Raw genomic sequence first — 15,515 nt, 5'->3', positions numbered from 1 at the left:
GCACAAGCACTGCGAACAGACACACAGAGACACACACCAACCGTCCTTCCCATACCATAGCTTCATTTCTCCCCTCATCTCTGAAGAAGGCAGCACCCTAGGCCTTCTCCATGGGGCACCCGAACATGCCCACAGGCTGCGTGGGGACCGAAGGCGCAGCTGACGTTTCAGAGCTGCTTCCAGCTTACGAGGTCTCAGATCTCAAAGACAACCACCACGCGACCTTAAATAACCATGTATTTAATGCTTCACAGAACAAACTTGTTCTTTACTATTAAGTTCATTATGAACTTGAATCACTAAAAATTTAAAAGTCCATAACTGAATGTAAGCCCTAAGCAACAACACCTTTTGTGTTTAGTGATTTAACTGAGTAAAAACTTTGTGCAAAGTCACAAAACTTTCCATAGATTTGAGATCTCCAAAATATGTCCAGTAAAATGTAGCAGACCCTTTGCCCCTGTGCAATGACCGGAGAGCAGAGGTAAAAGCCACCATGGCCGAATTACGTTCTAAGCTCAAAGGAAAATCTATTTGTACCTGGGCCCTGTGCCCAGGTCCTCTCGAGGCTGACTGATCCACCTGGGATGACAGCTGGCAGAGGCTCTAGGACTTTCTAAAGACGGAGGTGCCATAGCACCAGCCCTGGGCAGGGCACCAGGCCAAAGGCAACAGCAGAACCTTCTGGAGAGAGCACTGCATCCCCAGCCCGTCTGTGTCCACCTGTACCTGCCACCGCCTTGTAATCAGGAATTGCACCTTTCCTTGCACAATGGACTTCAGGGCCTGGCCTGCCTGTGAGACCCGGCCACAGGCAAGAGAACACAGTGTGACTTTGCTTTCCTAAAAGAGGTCCTTTGGATGCATCACTCCCTGAGCCATCCAGAAAATTATCCTTTCCCAAGCTGGGCGCATCTCTGTCTCCTTCGAGAGAGGTTCACAGTTTGCTGTTCTTCTGGAACTGGGCCACCAGGCTGAGGACCTGCTCAGAGGCTTTGATGTTCTTCGAGCTGAGGTAGGTGGTGCTGTTGGTGGCCGTCTCCTCCAGGAAGTACCGGTAGTTGACCATCAGGCCGCACGATCCGGTGATGCCCTTGAGGCTGAGATCGGCCATCCAGTTGATGCGCCACATCACAGCCCCGTTCTGCAGGTGGAAGTTGGCCACAGGGTTCAAGGCGTAGCCCCGGTGCTTCTCTCCGTACAGGTACCAGGCACACAGCCTCATCAAGGGGGCCTGGAGCACCCTGACCAGCTTTTCAGACTTCACCCACTCGTTGCTGTTGAGAGAGACCTTGAGGGTCTCATTAATAGGACCCCCTGTGATCTCAGAGATTTCTTTACACTCAGAATCTGTAAATAATTCATTCCTCCCATGATCCTTTGCTTGTGAGTTCAGGAGCCCCAGGAGCCATTTGGTGAAGCCAGGTATTGGAGACAGACTTGAAAATGTCCCAAGGTGAGGAAACTCTTTCTGTAAGGCATGTTGGGTGGGGAAAGGAAGGTGGAGAGAACAGACACACAAAGAGAATTCAGCAGGTGTGTCACCAACACAGAAACACCTCTCCAGTTATCATTTATGTGTCATTAACCTGTGTATGCTGCTTTACAAAGTGATATTGGAGGTGCATTAATTTTTCTTTCCAGGAACAGTTACTAAGAATCTGATGTGTGCCAGGTCCTGGAGGCAACCTGAGTCCCCAAGGCAAGCCTTTCTGGCGGTGTCTCCGTCCGCACCACTGGTCACGGAGGCATTGGAGCGGGCTGCTGTGAGGGGGGACTTGACGTGCCATCTTCTGACTACAGAGCTTGTCTTTCTGGAACACCAATCCCCTCCATGGACATCTTTGCAGCCACACAATCTGGTTTGGTGCTTGGCACACTAGTGCCCAATGACTATTCAATGAACAACTAATCGCCCAGCTATAAAACAGTGGGTGCACAGGATGGACAGAAGGGGAGGCAATGGGTCTTTCTTCACATCAGATCAATCATTATTCAAATTACAGACCTCTCAATGATCATTTTAAAAAACCCAGTGTTTCTGGTTTATAAATGTAATGTATATGCTCACTATAGAAACAATTTTTAAAGACTTATGACAGAAGCAAAAAACCCCGTAACACTCTTCTACTCTGAGATAACTACTCTCTCAATAGTTTGCTAAAGTATAACTCCTCCTAGTCCTTCTCTAGGCAACTCTTACATGGGTGAGACATTTATTTTACATCCTGCTTTAGGAACTTGTATCATGACCATTTTCTCATTATCACTAAAATCCAAGAACAATTTTAACAGAATAATATCTAAAGATGAAACCATACCATTATTTTCCTAATCATGTTCTTTTCATTGGACATTTAAGGTAGCTCTTAGTGTTGCTTTTATAAGCCTCCACGAGCATGTCTGTGCAGAGAGGACTATGCATCCTCTGAGGTTCTCTCTGGTGACTTGCCACTCACAGCCCAGGGGCGGCTGAGCCTAGAGTGTCAGGATGCCTCCTGGGCGGTGGGGCTAATGGACTGACCGAGAAACAGAGCCTACCCCGATCCCAGATTCCGCTTCCCTTTGATCACCTGTCATATAGTCATCTTTTCTCTGTCCAGTTCATTTACACTTTTGGCAAAGAGGAAGGAAATAAGAAGAAACTGGTATTAATTAGATGTGGCTTCTTACCACCTCTGGGGAGAAAATGGCAGAGAGGGATTTTAATGAAGCTGATAAACAATTGAATCCTGAGTTCTCTGATTTAAAATTGACTATGAATTTACTACAAAGAACATAAATATTTTAACTCCACCCTATCACTCTAAGGAAGTACTCTGGCTGAAGCTGTGTTGAAACTACTCAAAGCAGGGAGCACTGCTCTCATAGTCAATTATTAAAAATCTAATTATTTTATCTAATAATTAGTTTCTGCTCATTATAGTTTACCCTAGCCCCTTATGAGATGGTTTCAAAAAGCTCAGACTCAGAATGAACCTCAACATGGCTGCTGTAGAAGAGTTAAAGTGTCCTCCCCAGGGCACTAAAGAGAAGGAAGTACTGTATTCCCTCACTTATCGCGGGTATTAGGTTCTAGACCCCCCACGATAGGTGAAAATCCGCGAAGTAGGAACCTTACATTTATTTTAGTGTGTGTGTGTGTGTGTGTGTGTGTATATATATATATATATATGTATGCATATAATTTATATATATTTAATGCTTTATAAACCCTTCCCACACACTTATAATCCGTTCCCAGTCCCTTACTAATGTTTCCCACTCCCTTATTAACCTTTTACACACTTTTATAAACACTACTTATGTTCTTAAACATATTCTACACTCTTAAACCTACGTAACTTTAACAACATACGTATACAGTACTGCAAAATCCCGCGATATGGCGAAAAATCCGTGATAAATAAATATAATATTTAAAAAAACCCGCGATACAGTGAGGCCGCGATAAGTGAACCGTGAGATAGAGGGACTACTGTACTGTATTGTAAAAAGCCAGTCTTTTAAAGCTGCCTGGCCTGACCTCGACACTCTCTCCAATGATGAGAAAGCCCAAGCTGATGAAATGTCAGGGGCCAGAAGCCTGGAGCATGGGCGAGGGTGGATGGGGACGGTCAGATGGGGCTAGAATGACCGCAACATTATCGTCCAAACTGGGACATGTGAGAGTGAAAGGTGGCGCTCCTCATAATCATGCTGCGACAAACGTGCATATCAGAAAGCAAGGTCCCTGGAGAAGCTGAAGTCCTCAGAACATCTGCGCTGTGCCCAACTGAGACGCCCCTTTCCTGGCGCTTGTCCTCCTCCCTTGGGTCTCAGGGCCCTGGGGAGCGCCCCTGGCGGCACCGTCCGCCTTCCTCCCAGCTTCTGTCTTCCTCCCTGGCCCATCGCCAAACCTGAGACCTGGTAACCACTGCACTGCAGCAGCAGGCAGGGGGTGGGGGGCTCTGGCCCAGTCAGTGGTCCCACGGGGGCGCCTCACTCACCTGCAGCTCCTTCACCACTTGCTTTATGAGGAAGGTGCCCAGCTCCACCCCCTGCAGGCCTTGCTGGGTCAGGCTGATGGAATAAAAGATGGCGGCAGCAATTTTGTTCTTCTCCTCTGTTTCCGACGGAGGACAGTCCTTCACTATCGTCTGCAAAACAGAAATGACAGTGGTGAGCGGGCGTGGGTGCTCTGTCCCTGCATCTCACCTTGTCGCTTCAGGCCACAAGACAACCCTCACAGGGTGGGAGCTGAAAAACCTCAGGGTCCCCTCTACTCAAGGGCCAGCTGTGAAGACTAAACACCGTCCGGTCTGGTCTGACATCTCCAGGAAGGCGGCAACCGCACAATGTCACTGGGCTGCTGGCTCAGTGCCCTGTCATTTCAACCTCTTTGAAAGTCTCCTGCAAACTTTGGTGACCAGCAGTGTGTCCTTTTTGTCTTTTTCAGGCCTTGGTGCAAACTGAAACTTAATTAACCTGCTCCCTTTGACACCCAGAGAGAACTCCCTGATCCTCTGTCTAGGCCACGTGGCTCCACTCTCTGCAAAGGCCTGTTTGTTCCTTCCTTTAGTTATTTTCACTCCTTTTCTCTGAACTCTATACTCTTTTAGATTTCTCAAGAGATGTGTGAATCCTATATATTTTTTCTTTGAGGAAATTTACCTTTTCCTGACTTTTCTATGTACCTTTTTGATTTTGTGCCACAATCTTGTTTTTCCTCAGTGAAAACCCACATCCGTGAAGAAATCTAAGATATGACTTGTATTGAAAGTCCCTCAGCCGAGCCTGATTTTATTAGCTCTGAGTTTTGACTGTGGGGATTTTTGACCCTTAATACTCTGCAGGTCACTTGACAATAGTGGAGTAGCGAGTGGTTATCTTATAGTTTGCTTTGATGCGGGCACACCAGCTTGCTTCCAAAGAGCTCATTTACACTGCTCTAACTTCCACCAGCTACCTGGGACTTGTGGCGGTGGATGGCCCAGAACCCACGATGAGGTCTGGGAGTCCACAAACTTTCTGAAATGTGGACGGAATGTGTGGGTCTGCACATATTCCCCTGGGGAAAATGTCCTTAGCTTTCATCCCCTTCAGATGCTCACAGGGTCTTTTCTGTGACTCCTGAAAAGTTAAGAACTGTTGCCGTAAGGCAGCGGGGTAGATGGTGAAACAGGGGCAGTGAGGCCTCCTGGGCCGAGGCCAGGTCCTCTTGTCATACCTGTACTGATGGAAGAACTCTGTGCTTCAAAGGACAGAGCTCGGTTCCCACCATTACTGTCTTCATCTTGGTGAATTACCTCCTTTGTTTTTCAAGATGTCTGTAGGTTACCTTGTGGTTCCTTATTCAAAAATTTCCAGCACATCTTTTTTTAAAGTTTTCAAAAATAAAAATGAATCTTTCTTTGGTTATATAAATGAGATATGCATAAAGTTCAAGAGGCAAAAATAAATGCACAAAGAAGAAATCACAAATCATTCTAGAACCTAACACCCAGTCCTGCTGTTAACCATTTGATAAATACATTTCCAGGTCACTGGCTATTCCCATGAGCAGTAATACACGGAATGTGCTTCGCAGGCTAATGGACACAGAGCAAATGCTCAATCGATATTATTAATATTATAAATGAGATCATAATATACATGCTATTCTGTAACCTGATTTTTTATGCACTAGTTTGTCAAGGTTGGCTTTCCATGTCAAAAATATAAAATTAAATCAACACTTAAATACACTCACAGAAATCCAATGCTATGAGGATGTACCAGACGTACATGCCATCATTTCTTTAATGCATCTCTGACTGATGGACACTTAGGCTATCATTTCCAGCCTTTCCAAACTGTAGACAATGCTGCAACCACCTGCACTCTTAGGTCTGAGCATCTCTCCAGGATAAATTCCTGAGTGTGACATTTTCAGATCAAAGGAATGCACGTTTTAGAGTTTAACGGATATCAAACAGTCCTCAGAGAGGCTGTAATAAATTCCGGTGCGAGAGTGTGCCTACTCTTTCTAACACAAAATCATAAGGGATTTCTCCCTGGTGATCAAGAACATCTGTTCATTTTCCTGCTTGATTTCTCTACTTTCTGATACTAGGAATGCTGCCCAGAGGGCCCATCCTATGGCCTGTTATCATCTCTCCAGCTTCCAAACAGGCCATTCCCATGCCAAAGCCCTGTCCACTTTGGCCTCCTAGTTTAAGCAAACCCGCTGTGACCCAGGTGTCCCCACGTCCCCTACCCTGTCTTTACCTTCATCGTGATCTGCTCTCCCAGGCCCTGCCCTGGTTCTCTTTCTGCCTCCCACGAGCCTGCAAGAATGTCTCAGACATTCCCGCCAGCTCCGTATGGAGCAGCTGAGCTTGCCACCGGCAGGCCTGTCAGCATGGCCTGGCTGCCTCCCCTCCCGAGCAGAGCTCTGGGCCTGTGCCAGGCTACAGCGCCGAGTCTATGCTTCAGTCCCATGTCGCTTTAAACTCCTCACAGGCACTTAACAAATGCTGAAAAGCGGAACCATGTGCCCTTCCTTCTCTTCTGCCCCCATAGCTCTTCTGCCTCACAAAAATATTCTGTAATGGACTTCAACCCTGACTCAACTCGAAGTCAGCAGACCCAGATGAATGCTCTCCTCATTTCAAAACTATTTAAATCCTACACATCTACACTGTGTAGCTATAAAATTAGATTTTCTCTGGCCAGTTCAAAACTCCACAAAAGCCTACAGCACTTGAAAAAGGGGCCCCAAAGCCAAGTTTAAAGGATGTGAAGGGGCTCTGCAGGAGCCTGCCTTGTCTTTGACCGGCCGTCCGCAGGTACCTGAATGTTGCTGGAGATGTCGCTGGTCAGTGCCACGTGCAGGACCACAAGGGGCTCCCCAGGGGTCGAACAGTGAGAAAAGAAGTAACACCGTCTGTATGGTCCGACACGTCGTTTCATATCCATCCAATTCTTCACAGGATGCACGGCCTCAGACCTGACAAGGTGGTTATAAAGAGCTAAGACAAATGTTCAATTTCCACGTTAAACAACCATTGCTGATTCTGATTCGTATTATTCACTGAAGTCAAATAAATCCTTTAAATACAGCTTCAATTGCTTCCTTAGGAAAATTTAAGGATAATCATTTTAATGTGAAACAGTGCTGACTGAAAGGAACTACAATTAATGACCACTTTACACACCAAATTGTGCTCTAATTTTTAATGCCTGGTCTTAAGACTAGTTTGCGAGGCCCTTGGGAAGCAGTTACGCAGCAGACTGTAACGCAGAAACCTAACCAGATGCTTGGTCGTTGAACATTCTATGTCTTTTATTTCCTTTAAATCTCTGCAGTTTGAAGTCAATGTTGCAAACACACATCTCTCGGTTCCATTTGGCTAGCAACCTCAGCCAACCACTATTTTGTTTTCAACACGCGAAATGGCAGCAGGCACCATCAGTCCCTCAAATCGGTTACACTTCAAAAAGCACAACATTTTCCAAACCTTGGATTATGTAAGACAACACGGACTATGAAGATCCTGAGGTGGAAGGAGCTTTCCCTGTCTGTGAGAACGACTGACGTGCTAGCCTGCATTTTACTGTGTCTTGGATGTGTTGGAATTATGCGAGGTTTTGTTAATTTAGAGATTATATCCAAGAGAGAAATTTTAGTAACTAGATGAGACGGATACTGTTTGGATTAGTAATGCAAACACTTGGGCCAATGAATTCATAGAGCTCTGATAATGGGGTCTTGGGACGAGGGAGGCCATGTGCTTTAAATATGAGGACATAAATGAGACCCTGCGTGCAGGTTTGCCGGTAGAATCACCAGTTTCCGTCTGTGCCCTTTCCTCCCCTGTGATCTCGACATCACCTGCTAGAACACAGCCACAGCATTTGTGAATACTGTGTTCAGGTTTTATTAGCCTTGGAACAAAATGTGCATGTAAATGGAGACTGGCTTTCAGCTGAAATACAAGGAACATGAAAACCTGAATACTTACTCACTGATTTTCTGAAGCACCTCACAGGGTGAATGCCAGGTCACTCTTTCTAGGTTGAGGAACCCTGAGGAAAACCATTCTGTGAGCATGCCTTTGAGCACTCCATTCATTTCCTGGAAAGGAGAAGAGAAAGTGTCAGCTTTTCCAAGCCCATCTCTGCATGTAGTCAGTGCAGTGGGTTAAAACACAAAGAGGTGAGATCAAAGGAGATTACAAGATGCTTCTCTAAATGGCCTTTTCTGAGATATCACTACTGAACTCGTGTCTCAACCAAGTTCCACTGAATCTAGCACTCCATTTAGACTTTACTACTTCAATCTATAAGATACCTGGATGGGAGTATTCAACTTGAATTAAATCTCCCAAATCAAATAATACGGTCCAATTCATTCACCGTAGTGAACACAACTGAAGAATAAAGTGAACAGAACAACGAATGGTGTACAGGAAGCACCAGGACAGCACAGAGCTCCAGCCCTCAGCCCCTCAGGAAGATTTTGATATGCCAGGACATCATTCCTTGTTTCCTAGGAAAAGCAAGTACTGGGTCCAGGTACCATATTTCATGAACTCCAAGGTGCCCATTTTTGTATTTTAACATCTCTGAAGTCAGGATGCATCTTTCAAATGATGGCAGGTCACAATTTAACTGGTAGCATATTTTTTCTCTTCTAATAGGACATAATACTGTATCTGGCAATCAATGCATTCAGATTTGATAAAATTATTCTGATTTCCCTTCACTTTTATCTAATCTATTTCTGAAAATTGTCTGAGTCTACTTTACCATCAAAGATACATTTGCACTGAAACCTTTCAGGCAAGAATAGCTTGAAAGTGCTTAGGAAAGGACAGGAGCAGAACCAACTCAGTTTAGCCTGCTGTGACCACACTGAACACGTCATGGCAGTCCCTTCTAATAGCCAGAGTGGTGAGGAGAGGGGGTAAACCTAGGACTAACTGGGGAGACACAGTCAGACTCAGACTGAACTTACAGAGCTTTTGAATAGCTAGATGTCTTCCTGGGGAGCGTGTGAACCTCCCCACGGGAAGTGACCAAGCACAGGGTGAGCAAGAACTTCGTGGAGCTGTTTTAAAAGGATTTAAGTATCCAATTGGTAGTTGGACTGGATTAATTTTGCAATTCCTTTTAACTCTTAATGGATTCCATAATTGAGTTTCCTTTACTCAGTTCTAAGCTCTGTTAAGGGCAGAAGTCATTTCTATTTCATTCCTCTAGTTTCCAAAATCTTCAGTGGGACCGTCCATGTGGAAGATGGCTAAAAGATTGACAGTCAATGAAAAAGAAAAACTGGAGAATGGGGATTAGGAAGTAGCAGGAAGGGAGGACATGAGATGTCATTGGCTAGGCAATGCAGAATGGCCCCTTATAAAACTGTATTTACTGCATTTGACTGTAATGGTTCTTCATCTTCCTGGGGTCTGCACATCCTCTTAAGAATATGCTAAAAACCAGGAAGCTCTCCCCAGAAAATGCAAATACATTAATTAAATTTTGCATACAATTGCCTGGGGTTCATAGCGCCTTTGAAATATATCTTTAGATCATCCCCAAGGGTTCATGGACCTCGGAGTTAGAAACCTCTGCACTAAATGGGTAGAAATGGATTAGTCCAGTTCCATGTAAGGTGTACTGGCAGCTCTATTACATTCATAACAGAAAAGCTGGAACTATCTAGTTTCAGTATTAATTCGGTATTAATTATTACAAAAATGGTTTGGCTGATGAAAGCTCCCTAAGTCTTTTCATTCTATTTTGGGCTATTGACAGCTGTCAAATGTGACGCTGGTCACAAGAGCTGGGAATCTGGGTTAAAGGTTACAAGTCTCCACAGCTGTTCAGGCTGGAATTAGCCACCTCATGCAGCAAGGTTACTGGATTACAGAAATCAGGAAGGAAAGAAATCACTTAAGCTTTCTGCTCATTAATCCTGCAATCATTTATCAACAACCCAAGGCTCTGAAGTACAACTGCTGGGAACATTGTGGAGACGCCAAAGTCAGTGTTAGGTCTGCATTTTCCCCTACTGCCAATTCTAGTCATCCTGGATGACACTGTTTAGAAGGCCAGCCAACACTCTTAGCAGAGAAAAAGCGGTCTCCCACACTCGCCTCTAAAGTTTCTGGCTACCAGGATCTCCCCATTTTTGGTATGTGAAGAATTACTTTTCATTGCTCAGAAGCCCTGGTCAAGGGAGATGAAAGCTATCAGGGTCATAGTGCTGAAGTTACATAATAGGTCAATTCTAACTCATGCAAGCTGCTACCCCCCAGGTGGCTGGGGCGCGCTTTCCTATCTACAAATAAGATCTTTAATCTAGCTAAGCACAGAATTTAGTAGAACCAATAAGAGCCACTATACTAACTTAAAAGCAGAACAAGCCACCAAAAAAGGTTGTACAACAGTGTCTATCAGGGCTGGGCATTGCAGCGGTGGGGATGCTGGCTGTGTCTGAGACATACTTAGTCCCTTCTCTGATGGTCCACCCATGCTTTTATGAAGGCTTGTGCACCTCTCATTTCTCCATAATTTCTGTGCTTTAATTGCCCATCAAGAAACTCTTCAATTTTCTAAATGCCAACTTTCCTCTAGTGCCCACAAATCGTTGAACAATGCTCAGATCTTCTGCAATAATGGGGGTCAGTTCAATTTCACTGGGGATTTCATCTAAGAAATCTAACTGTTCAACCCAAATGGGCCTTTGGGAATGTCTCTTGAGAAAAACAAAGCCTATAAATGAACTCACACAGAAACCACATACACTCACTCCCCCCACATACCACACACACACCCTCACATCCCATAAGCAACGCTGGGCACACACACATTCACAGGGCATTTTATTCAGGAGGCATCCATGTATCTGATCTGTTGTCTCAAAATACAACACAGATATTTGACCTTTGCCAGGTTGTAAAAACTTTCTTCAAAGTAGCACTTGAATGTTCCCAGCAGAGACTTGAAACTGACTCTGAACTTCTTATCAAAAAGGATTAAGATGCCCAGGGAGAGAAACCTGTCTGACTTAAAATATCCCAGGAATGGGACAGAGGACTGCCTGGCCTCATTCCTGTGGTCTTCACGCTGGGCTACACTTGAAAAGGAAGTGGCAGTCTTCCAGATTCCAGATTCTTCCTACATTTCCAATAATCACAACGTTTGGTCAGAGCCAAGGACTTGACAAACCTGCCCTCATTTGTAAAACGGATTTTTAGCAAAGTTCCACCATACCCTCAGGGCATTTCTTAGGAGAGAAACAGGCTGATCTTGAGCATATCAACCAGTTGATTTTCTCACCTCAGAGCAGACAAACCGGCCCAGGGAGTCACAGTGACTTGGCTAAGACCACCTAAAATCATGTCTCTAACCAGTGCATGGCAAAGACAGGACTGGGAACCTGCCTCCTGACTCCCCACCCAGGGCTTCTCCCACTATACTCACTATCTGGTCAAAGGCACTGAATCAGCACGTTTGGCTTCATATTACTGGTTATTCTAAAGTGCCTTTACACCCTACATACTCTAGTAAACAAGAACCTGTGCAAGGTACACAGTGGACCAAGTCCATTCCAAGGTGAATGCTCAGGACCAAGCCCACAGCAGCTCATGTAAACCAGTGTGTATTCACCTGAATGTACCCAGCAAGTCCTAAGGTCAGCGGGGGCCAGACAAGCAGCATGTCTGTGACAGGGCGCCTGTTGCATGCACACAGTAAAGGGTTCTGACACCTGGGACAACTGCAGAGGAGTTCCCCACTCCCCCAGCATCCCAGGGCTTCACAGGCCCCTGGAGGTTTGGGACTCCTGCCCTAAAGCTTCACATGCCAAATTTCTGGTGGTTTCTAACACTGAATTCCTAAAAGCAAAAAGTTCTGGCTATATCACCTCTAACTTGGATGCAAAATCCAGAAGGGGGTAGCAGAGAATCAAGGTGGACATTAGGTGACTCCGGTGATAAGAGTACAATATCAGATCCCATTGACGATGTCTATGGATATAAAAGAACTGTTCTCTGAATGATTCCAAAGATAAGGATTTTCAAAAAATTGATGTAACTGTAGACCAAAGGAGAAGGGAACCACCAGCCGCTAACAGACACATTAAGTATAAGGACAGGATTTCAAGGTAGAGAAATGGAAGAGCCATGATAGACACTAAAAAAGGCTTCTGTACCCAATGTGCACAGACCATGTGCAGAGGCAAAGGTCAGGCTGTGGTTATTTATCCTTTCTCCAAAAAATACCTTTATTCCATTTGGATTTTGCCTGTAGGTATAAGTTTTTTCCATCACGTGGGTGGACGATTGGTTAAAAAAATAAGGGAACCCTGAACATCTGAGGACCTGGAGTTGCTGGCAGCTCTGGACTTCCCTGGGGCGAGCTCCTTTCTTGCAAGTCAAGTCTCAATGTCAGTGTGCAGCTGCCATAATATTCCTTCTCCACTGCACAATAGCCATGTGCTTTCTTGTGTGGGCAATAGCAAGGGGACACATTCAGTAACGTGCCAGAGAATCAGGATTTAGAACTGGAAGAGGCATTAGAAACCACCCAGGGCCAAAACTCGCTGAAATCTGCCAAGGGCAGTCTGAACGTCTGATATGTCTCTCTTGGCTGTGCAGAAACCTCCCAGACCCTCTGGGCTTCCTTCCAGGCTCAGAACTCTGTGAGAGGAGCAATCTGATATCAAAACAAATGGGAATGATTAGTGCGCTGACTCTGTCTTATAGCGGGGCACCCAGGAGTCTATCTTAATGCTTCATTCATCATTTTGCTATGCAAGAAATTTAAGACAAGGTTCCCAGTTTTCAAGGAGCTGATCATCTATTTGGGGGTAGGGAGGCTAATACATTTCAAACACTAAATTCTGTGGTTGATGTATAAAATCTAAGAGAGGGGTGCAGATAATAATGTATGCCATGACGCTCAAAACTGAGTGAGACTACTTTGATGTGGAGTGTCTGGAAAAGCTGAATGAATGAACTTAGGGTGGAGGCAGCTCTGATTCTATCAGGTCTCTCAAGTAGAAATCACACAGGGATGTGGGTTCAGGAACTTTCTATCCAAGAGCCAGCTTGGCTGGAAGGCAAGGCTACGGAGAGGAACAAGTAATGGATAGTAAAGATGGAAATGTTGTCCAGGATGGTTTGGTGGGCATCATAAATGCCAAAGGAAAGATACTAAATGCGACCCTTCTGGCATGTGAGGCTTGATGATTTTTCAAGAAGGGAGTAAAGACTGGCCTGTGGTTTTAGAGGAAGATGGGCACTGAGATTGATGATAAGACAGTAGCTTGCACAGTCTTAAAGAGGAAATGAGTCCCAACTAGAGAATAGAGAACTCCTGATTCAGTGAAACTAAGTAAAACAAAGCCACCCATTAACTGGGTTGTTTTATCTGCCCTCTACTCTAGAGAACAAAGGAAAATTCTAAGAGAACAAGTCCATTTTAGATCTAGTTAAATGGTCAACTCCAAGAGTCACTGTGTAGCGATGAAGTACCCAATCATGGAGCAGAGACCGGCTTGAGTTGTGGATCCTTCACCAGCTCTCTGCTCTGGGCACTGCTCTTGGCCTTAGCAAGCTTTCATCACCTCATCTACAACACAGCTCCTATGACTTGCTGAGGATGAAATGAGAAAAGTGCATGAAAAGCACTTACCGATCACCATGCCTCTACTACTAACCTTCCCGTTCTAGAATAGAAGCTCCTGGACCAAGTGAGCTGGGAGCCTCATACAAGGTAAACATTGATGGCTGCGTGCTGAAGGATAGATGGACAGGTGGATGGTTTCATTCCGAGACAGGTGACATTCCTATGCAGTAAGAATCAAGTTCCAGAAGGCACCCAGACTCTTACGACAGTGGAAACCTCAAGTTCTAGTCATCTCTACGTTTCACAGGACTTCTAAGGTCAACGGCTTACACACAGTGGGTGCACAATTAACTTTTGCTGACACAACCCAGGTTTTTAGAAAAGTTGCCTGATGTTCAGTTTGGTACTCATTCAAGTGTACCATAAAGATGGAACCTCTCAGCCAAAATAGTAAGTCTTTGTGAAGTATACTAATCATGAATGAGGCATGACAGTCATTTAAACGTAGGCGACTGCCTTATCTAATAAGCACTAAGTAGTAAGGACTGGAGCTAGACATGACTAGATAAAACAAAGGATTCAGAAAACCTGGGAAGGAAGGGGACAGGGTTTGGGGCTCTGTAACTCATGGTCAAGTGTGCACGGCTTCAGGCAGGGAAGGCGGAGTATTTGGGGCTATAGGGACTGCCAAGGGCCCACGGACCTGGGCGCGAGGCGGGGGCGCAACCCGGGCTTTCCCCGCTCCCAGAGGGTCAGGGCGGCCCAGGCGGGGCCTTACCCGGACGTGCGGCCCCTCCACCAGCTTGAGGGCCTGTGCCTCGAGGAGGTCGGCCCGCAGCTGCACCAGGAAGCGCACGCCGCCGTCCAGCTTGCTGATGTGGTGGAAGAGGCCGCGGTAGCGCGGAACCAGGGCGTAGCGCAGCCGGTCCTCGGCCTGCAGCAGCACGGCCGGCTCCCGCGGCTGCTCGCGCAGCTGGAGCACGTTGGCGCTCTGCTCGGCCACCTGGCTGTGGTCTACGCCGAAGCCCTGCGCCAGGCGGCCCAGCAACTCGGCACGCTCAGCCGCCTCGGCCAGGCCGCCGTAGAAGCTCACAAAATCCGCGCACTGGCCCTCGGCTGGCGCCGGCGTCTTCTCCCGAAGCTCGTAGGCCGGCACCGCGGGCACGGCGCGGCGTAGCAGTTCGTCCATGGCCCGCTCCAGGACGCCCGCCGCCGCCGGCCCGCTCGACAGCCGGGGTCCGGGCGGCCGCTGCGGCCGCGGGGGTAGCCGCAGCGGGAGGAGTCGCCGCACCGTCAGACCTGGCCCGAGGCCTCGCATGGCGCCGGGTGGCAACTGTCCAAAAGACGCCGGCCGCCACTGCCGCTGTGTTTCCGGCTTCCGGCGCACGCGGGCCCCATTGGCTGAGGCCCGGGGACGGAAGGGGAGACGGCCAATCCGAGGGCTCAGTGGCGGGGTGGGGGTGGGGCGGGGCAGAGCGCGGCCCATGGCCAAGTGTGGCCAAAGGTCTAAGTCCCGCTGCGGGACGGGCAGCGGCCTTAGGCGCCACCCCTGCGACCTGTTACCTGGTCACCAGATGTCACCTCCTCAGCCCCTCCTCTCTTCTTCTGCGCTTCCCATTCTCTAGAGCTGAACCCTCCAACCTCAAAATGCATCAGTCACCTGTGGAACGTGTTATGATGCAGATTCCTGGGCCCCAGTCCTAGAGTTTCTGATCCAGTGCGGCTGGGGTGGAGCCCAGGAATCTGCGTGCTTACAGAAGTTTTGCGGTGGCAATTCTCTGACAAGGTAGCCTAGATGCTGTCAATTCATTGTCAGTGTCTGATGATACAAATGACTCCCAGAGCGGCAGCCCCTCTCTCTCCTGATCCCTGGACCCAGCTTCTGGCTGCCTGTTGGAGAGCTTTTCATGGATGAGGCA

General features: G+C 46.9%; 1 protein-coding gene across 1 annotated transcript; it reads right to left on the bottom strand.

Annotated features, from left to right (window-relative positions):
* Window positions 1-220: 220 nt before the first annotated feature.
* On the bottom strand, window positions 221-14,941 carry MLYCD (malonyl-CoA decarboxylase). The gene is made up of 5 exons (XM_090261316.1): window positions 14,375-14,941; window positions 7,986-8,098; window positions 6,814-6,970; window positions 3,990-4,139; window positions 221-1,471 (listed from the first exon to the last, which is right to left on the bottom strand). The coding sequence occupies exons 1-5, from the start codon at window positions 14,912-14,914 to the stop codon at window positions 938-940; spliced, it is 1,494 nt and encodes a 497-aa protein (XP_090117442.1). The 5' UTR covers window positions 14,915-14,941; the 3' UTR covers window positions 221-937.
* Between the last annotated feature and the right edge of the window lie 574 nt (window positions 14,942-15,515).

Source organism: Furipterus horrens, unplaced genomic scaffold (assembly GCF_987537825.1).
Source record: "Furipterus horrens unplaced genomic scaffold, mFurHor1.1.pri manual_scaffold_13, whole genome shotgun sequence".
NCBI lineage: Eukaryota > Metazoa > Chordata > Mammalia > Chiroptera > Furipteridae > Furipterus > Furipterus horrens.
Note: the sequence above shows the minus strand (reverse complement) of the source record. Positions and strands in the feature narration are given on the sequence as shown.

Excerpts from the sequence above, each read along its gene's own strand:
- MLYCD (XM_090261316.1), bottom strand. The coding sequence starts at position 14,914 with ATGCGAGGCCTCGGGCCAGGTCTGACGGTGCGGCGACTCCTCCCGCTG. Across the intron at positions 6,971-7,985 it reads GTGCTTCAGAAAATCAGTGA|GTCTGAGGCCGTGCATCCTG; the intron begins GTAAGTATTCAG and ends CCACCTTGTCAG. Across the intron at positions 1,472-3,989 it reads AAGTGGTGAAGGAGCTGCAG|AAAGAGTTTCCTCACCTTGG; the intron begins GTGAGTGAGGCG and ends CATGCCTTACAG.